This window comes from Pygocentrus nattereri, chromosome 14 (assembly GCF_015220715.1).
Source record: "Pygocentrus nattereri isolate fPygNat1 chromosome 14, fPygNat1.pri, whole genome shotgun sequence".
Taxonomy (NCBI): Eukaryota; Metazoa; Chordata; class Actinopteri; order Characiformes; family Serrasalmidae; genus Pygocentrus; species Pygocentrus nattereri.
The window spans coordinates 1,185,215-1,192,500 of NC_051224.1; the positions used below are offsets into that span (position 1 = coordinate 1,185,215).

General features: G+C 44.1%; 1 protein-coding gene across 1 annotated transcript in view; it reads right to left on the bottom strand.

The window, feature by feature from the left end:
- Window positions 1-3,745: 3,745 nt before the first annotated feature.
- The window catches only part of LOC108411494 (SRY-box transcription factor 9), a 4,118-nt gene continuing 577 nt past the window's right edge, over window positions 3,746-7,286 (bottom strand). The window contains exons 1-3 of the mRNA XM_017683080.2: window positions 7,147-7,286; window positions 6,495-6,742; window positions 3,746-5,872 (exon numbers count right to left, since the gene is read on the bottom strand). The exon at window positions 7,147-7,286 is cut by the window's right edge and continues 577 nt beyond it. Of these exons, the coding sequence (XP_017538569.1) occupies window positions 5,136-5,872; window positions 6,495-6,742; window positions 7,147-7,286 (1,125 nt within the window). The 3' untranslated portion in view covers window positions 3,746-5,135. The remainder of the gene's footprint in view (window positions 5,873-6,494; window positions 6,743-7,146) is intronic.

The window sequence follows — 7,286 nt, forward strand, 5'->3', positions numbered from 1 at the left end:
TGAACGGCCTTGATTGAACTTGATTGAGCAATTGTATTATGTCGCAATTTAAAAAAAAAACGTGGGCTTCCCCTTTAACAAAAGAGTGGCTGAACACTGAAAACATTTTCTAACTGTACATTTCAAATTCCTGTGAAATTCCTGTGAGTGGCTGTTATTCCTGATTTGCTGGCTGAATCTCTGGACCCTGGAGGGTAGCAGACCGTCTCTGAGGGGAGAGTTTGTAGGGCTGGACACTTGGCTCTGGGCAGACATGCACAATATTAATACTACTGAGTCTGTACAGCCACATTTGTGTCCATCAAGGTGCAAGCAATGATTTTAAAGTCCAACTGTTTGTTTGTTTATTTATTGTGCACTAACAATGTACTTGTTCATGATCCAACGTTTTAAAATAAAAGACTGGAGGAAAGACAGAATGTGTGGAATCAAAGAAACTGAAAAATATAATTGCAAATATAATATGTTAGTTATGTTCCCAACTAAAGGTACTAAAGACTGCCATGCCTTAGCTTAGGTGCCTACAACCCCAGCTCGTCCCCATCCCTGGCCTCAAACTGTGTCTGAAAAGATCTGCTTCCCAAACGAGCACAGTCACTCTACCTCATCGCTTCTTGGGTTGAGGTTAGTTGTTGTTGTACTGTGTTGTGTGTTTTGATGTAATTTCCTGACTTTCTACATGATGTCATGAGGTGTGCCTGTTAATTATGTCCCTGATGAGGCATGTAGTCATCAGCGCTGTGTGCTTACACAGCCGAGTGCAGAGCAGGTTTTCTTCTTTCTCCTTTACTGAGCGGTGCACGATGAGAGAGTCGCCACAGCAGCTGTTCGTGGGCTCTCAGTGCCCCCTCGTCCTAGTTCCTCTAAAGTATGTACTGATGGCTTTATCAGATGCGTCCCCCTCTGCAGAACTCTGGCTTCCCTCTTTTCTTCCATATTCATCATCTGTGGCGTCGGCGTCTCATCAGTACCGTACACTGAACAGTAAAGAAATGCGCTGAGTTTACCTGCTTCACATGCTCCTCACGTCCACAGGGAGACATGTACTGGAATCAGTGCAGTTACTGCCAAAAGTAAGCAAACGGAAGACGGAACCGCGATGATGGGTTAGACTTTATGGAGCAGAGTAACGTTTATAATCCTGTGCAACAGTTTGGGCTCAATCACATGTTGATTTGTTGAGTGAAAATAAATGGAACATATCATCTGTTACCCACAGCTACTGTTTATTTGCTGGATTCAATAATGAAAGAAAATAAATCATAAAATATGGCCTGTGCAAAGGTTTTGGTTCTGTATGTGATGTTATATTTTGTTAGTTTTTTTTTTCTTGTTTGTTTTGTTTTGTGTTCAATTCAGCAAATAATCAGAAACCAGGCACTAAACTTGCAGAAAAAATGCCATTAAGTTTGTTCTGTAGAGGATGTGTTAAATTATTCTCACTTAAAATTAACAAATCACAGTGGTGGACAGTAACTGAGTAACTGAGTATCTGAGTAACTGAGTAACTGAGTATCTGAGTAACTGAGTAACTGAGTAACTGAGTAAATGTAATTAGTTTCTGTACTTTAGTATTTTTGGTGTATCTGTACTGAAGTTTCTCCGTTCTGGGCGTCTTTCTCCTTTCACTCCACTACATTTCAGAGTCTAATATCCGACTTTTTCCTCCTACATTTTGAGAAATCTGTGGTTCCTTTTGGTTTCTGTGTGTATAAAAACGTCACATGTCAAAACGAAAGAAGCGCAAAGCCAGAGCGCCAATCAGGGCCCAGCGGTCACTTTGTTTAGAGCTGGTTTTGACCTGTTGGTCATACCGACCCAGTGCAGCACGCGGTTCAACGTCAGCGCAGCAGCGTAAAACTTTGGGAGAGTCTGTTCAACATAAATGATGAACTAACCTAACTTTGTGTAAATAGAGCTCAATATAGAAATATGTCCACATATGCAGTCGAGACTGACGCGGCTTTTTTCTGAATTTCTACAAACACCAGTTCATTTTATAGTAAATGAGTTTGGGCTGGTTTATGTTTATGAACAGACGCCTACAGTTCAACATAGTAAAGGAGCTCATCTGTGATCCTGAGTTTAAAGCCAGTTTTTATTCAACTTAAACTTGGAACTAAGTTGTAAATAAATCTGAAACTGAAACTTTGCTTGTGTGTAAAAAGTGATTTCAGAGCCACTCGGTTCTCCCTGATGGAAACTGTTTACCTTCAGTGTTTTGTGCTTCTGATCATTTTAATAGACGTCAGCGTCACTAATTAATGACGTTCTATTAAAAGACTGGTTTACCAAGAGAGACGCTGGAGGACTTTCACCTGAAATGAGTTCATGAAGCCAGTCTGGTTATAAAAATGATAACAGGACATCAGAGCCAGAATTACTCTTTTAGTACTTTTACTTTATACTTAAGTACATTTGAAGGGAAATACTTTAGTACTTTTACTCAAGTGGAGGTCTAAAGGGAGGAACTTCTACTTTTACTGGAGTTAGGGTTAGGGTTCAAACTTTTACACGTCACACTATTATCTTTTGTAGTGTTGAGGGCTAATAAACCCAAAATAGAAGTGTTGGCGTATGACACATTTTCAGCCAATGCTTATTTCTGGTGTCTTGAGAAGTGTACTGAATCGAGGCACCACTGTGTTGTCTTGTATCTCATATTGAATAGAATAATTCTGAGTTTTACGATGGTAGATTGATTCAAATTGTGCACAGCTGTATGTACGAATGCAGGCCCAGCACAAAATGTGCCTTGATGTGACTGCAATACGTGCTCGAAATGAGTCTTGCCCACCACAACAAAGGTGTAATTCTACTCCAGACAGAGAAAACTTGGGAAATATAGCGAAACAATGACACGTACCTCCCTCAAATGCATTTTTTTTTACCCAACTTGTGCCTGAAACTGGCACAAAAGGCTTAGTACATGAGCCTTCAGGTGCTTGTTACTATGGTTACCCCATTGTAAGTTACAGTGTGGTACAATGGGTTCAGTTTTAAGGCCAAGTGCTATGTCAAATCCCCACAACCACCATTACCAACAATGGTTAGTTTGATATAATGATTGCACATGAAACGGCACATGTAGATCGTCTACATATTTGGTTAGTTCACTTACAGTCCATAATTTTGGAGAAAATTCAAGTGCCAGCACTGGTTGGTGGGCAATAATGGATTGGAAGACAGAACAGGCATCTACACCCCCTTCCTCCTGTTGATTTCAACATAGAGGGACCCTTTCCAAACCAAGCGCTGATTGTGTTTGTACAGTCTGTGATTTATCATGGGCACGCCGATTCCTTTATGTGAGACCTTGTAACGAATAAACAGCTTTTTGCAGCGCGTTTGTTTCTTTAAGCAGTGGGGTATTGGTGTTGGGGGAAGCTAGGCCTTATTCATCATCTCAATAGTGCACAGTAATGTACTGTGAGCTCATGGTCTGAGAACCTAGTGTAAAAAGATGACCCAAACATCACACGTCCTGCTCCGAGCGCTCGTTTAAAGCAGCGAGGCCTTTTATGCGTCTTGGATGGATTCTGTGTTGAGATTAAGTTGTTTAAAGCTCAGCTGCCCGAGGATTAAACAAAAGAATTGCTTCACGTTTCGACACTCCTCTCTGGACTTTGGGTTGAGGTCCTACTGTGGAGGTTCTCAACTAATGATTTATAATCTTACGCGTTAATATCAAGCGCAATGGCTGTTTTGCTTTGCCTGCACCAAATAAAGCCATGACAGACTGTGATGTATTTTCTGTATCTTTTTTTTCTTTTATTGCAAACAGTATGATACAAAAGATAAGCTTCTTTTAAGACAATGATGTGTTTTACAAAGATTCATTTGCATTAAAGGATGTTGATGAGAGCCAAGATATGAAATAATGAATAAGGAACAAAACATAACAAATGCTGGTGATTCAATAAAGAAGAACATCTTTACAATGTGGCCACGGCCTCCAGTAATCCATTTATTCATCTTTGTTAGAATTAAATGGGAGAAAAAAAAAACTTCCAGTTGTTTGTTTGTCAAATTTGATCAAGTTTTATCACAATTATAAGAAATCTGTACACAACTAGATCATCAAAAACACATAAAAAACAAATGGAAACATTTACAAATGATAAATAAACCAAGATGGTTAAAGTTTGTACCTCAACTAGACTGTGATCTCCAGAGGAGGGGGAAGAAAAAAAAGGAAAAAAAAAACAATTCAGCTCAAATTAGTCTTAAAAAGGTGAAGTAAATGATAAAATGCAACATAGTAATTACTTATCAAAATAATATTAATACTAATGAATAAATTAAAGAGGTTAAGACTCGACAGGGGCGGAGGAATGAGATATCTGAGCGACAGGGAGCGGCTGAGGAGTCTCGTCTCTGATCGAGGGGCACTTTCTCTCCCTGCTGGGACGGAGAGAGAGGGAGAGAGGGAGAGAGGGAGGTGAGGGACGGCTGTTGAGGCACTACGGATCTCTACGCTGGCTGACCAGGCACTGATGGCACAAAGGCAGGACGCTTAATCTGCGCTAAAAAAGATGGCACTTCCAAAACGACAACCGCAGACAGAAGGAAAGACGTCATTTCTTTCTATTGAGCTTTGTGGCTGCTGCTTCACTGACAGGAGAAATGAAATAAGATTTCCATAAACCGCTTCGCACGGCTCGGCCCGATTCGAAGACAAGCAGTAAGATATGTACAGAGCAAAGATAAAGGCTGTGTTTTAATTCTCTTTACAAAAATACACTGCTGTGCCCTCTCTGTACGGCTCTCGTATCCTCAACCTGAAAACGACAAAAAAACAGAGATACATACACAGTACATACTAAAATATTTATAACGAATATGTCCTCACAGAGGAATCCTCTCTTTCAAGCGAGTTTTTCTTTTTCATTATAACTAGAAAAATATAATCGCAACTCGGAGCATTGTTTTAAAAAAAGGCACTGTCGGGAGCCATTTCCGATATTTTCAGTACTAAAATAACAACAACAAAAAAAAAGAAGTCCTGCTTGTTTTTCTCTGTTGGCTTGTGCAGGGAGTGGAAGGAAGGCGCTTAAAGGCCTCTGGATAGCAGTCTCTGGATAAGGGCGGTGATCACTGTTCAGTCTGTGCTGTTGCCACTGTTTATCTTTCTCTTAAGGCCGGGACAGCTGGGTATAGACGGGTTGCTCCCAGTGCTGGGGACTGTGGGTCTGAGGCACCGACGGTACCCCGGCTGTGTCGGCGATTGGGGTATACATGGGCCTCTGGCCTGGACTCATGTAGCTGAAGGTGGAGTAGAGGCCGGAGCCCTGGCCAGCGGCGTGGCTGTAGTAGGAGCCGCCATGGTGGTCAGTGTAGTCATACTGGGTGCGGGCCACCGACGGATAGGACGAGGTGCTGTAGTGCTGCAGGTTGAAGGAACCATAGGCAACGTGCTGGGGGGAGCCCTGGCCTTGTTCACTGTAGTGGCTGGGGCTCAGCTGCTCCGTCTTGATCTGCGGGGAGCGCTGCTGGGCCTGGCTTTGATCTGCTGGGGTCAGCGGGGTCAGGGAGTGCTGCTGCTGTTGCTGTGGCTGCTGCTGCTGCTGTTTGGACATCCAGCTGGTGGAGCCGGTCAGGCCGTAGCCAGTGGAATAAGCCTGGGCATTAGAGGGAACCCCCGGGTGGCCATGAGGCGGCAGGTACTGGTCGAACTCTGTTACGTCAAAGGTCTCAATGTTGGAGATGACGTCGCTGCTCAGCTCGCCGATGTCCACGTCCCGGAAGTCGATGTTGAGCTGCCGGCCGGCTCCCTCCTGCAGGGGGCGGCCTTCGCGCTTCAGATCTGGCTTGCCACCTGGCAGGTCTGTTTTGGGGGTCGTGGGGGGGGTTGGAGGACCCTGGGACTGGCCTGTGGAGGACAGCACAAGAAATCAGTCTGTTAAACTCTGAAAAGACCCATCACTATTAGTCACGAAGTTAAATGAAGATAAACTAAGGTTGTTAATTAAATGACTGCATAGGTCTGGAGTATAAGGGGTTAACTACCCACCACGCGTTACATTACTGACGCAACCTCAGCGCACATAAAGATAGGCCGTGGAATTAAGAAAGCGCCGATAAGATTTATGAGCTTTGCCTGCATGTGGGAATGGTGCCATTATATAATGTGCTCTCTAGATGTTACGTTAGTAGAGTAAAGACAACTGCTATGTTTGCATCACCGCTTGCAGGCTTGTAATCATTTACAGGTTTCTTTTATTTACAATTGGCCTGCATTTCTGAATTGGATCCACACTCAAGGCTGCCATTCCAACATCAGCAAGGCACATTCCGTTATAATCCATAGGAGAAAAGCCGGGGACGCTTAGAGATTACTGTTCCTTCCAGTGGCGGCACAAGAAAAAGTGGGAAATGAATAAACCAGCAGCATTCGAGACCTGACGTGCCTGCGCCACATGCCCTGATGTTGTAACCTACCCTGTTAAAAACGGTGTGATTTGGACGGCGTAGGATTCGGAGAGGTTTTGTACCTGAATGGTCTGACGGGGAGTGCACGTCGCCCATGCTGGAGGCCGGGGAGTCGGCTTGCTGCAGGGCTTTGAAGATGGCGTTGGGCGAGATGTGGGTCTGTTCGCCCTCGTCCGCCTCCGCCTGCCCATTCTTCACCGACTTTCTCCGTCTGGGCTGGTACTTGTAGTCAGGGTGGTCCTTCTTGTGCTGCACCCTCAAGCGCTCGGCCTCCTCCACAAACGGACGCTTCTCACCTTCGTTCAGCAACCTGCGGACGAGCAAAGCCGTTCACAACTCTGTTCCTCTAGATTCTCACCGCAGATCATGCACAGTATGAGAGATAAGTGGGTGAAAACTAATGTAACAATGATCCTTATTAATTATCATCGTCATGAACACCGGCAGTAGTAGTTTGTTATACTTGTTGCTTTTGCTTATGTCATAGCGGCTGTATGTCAATTTCAGTCCACTAAGTCTTAATTAGTGTAATATTACAGTAGGCGTGCCCTTAGAATTACTGAAGCAGCTTTGTTAGACTTGCAGCTGAGCAGAAAGCCCGAATATATCAATAACTTGAGGACAAGCCGCTAAACGTGAAGCAAAGAGAAGAATAAACAAAAACTCCACGCCAAGTTTTCAGAGTTAGTGTAGTGAACAGCAGCCGAGCCTCACCGCCACAGCTTGCCCAGGGTCTTGCTGAGCTCTGCGTTGTGCAGGTGGGGATACTGGTCCGCGAGCTTCCTCCGCGCCGCCTGCGCCCAAACCATAAACGCGTTCATGGGCCTCTTCACGTGCGGCTTGCTTTTGCTGGA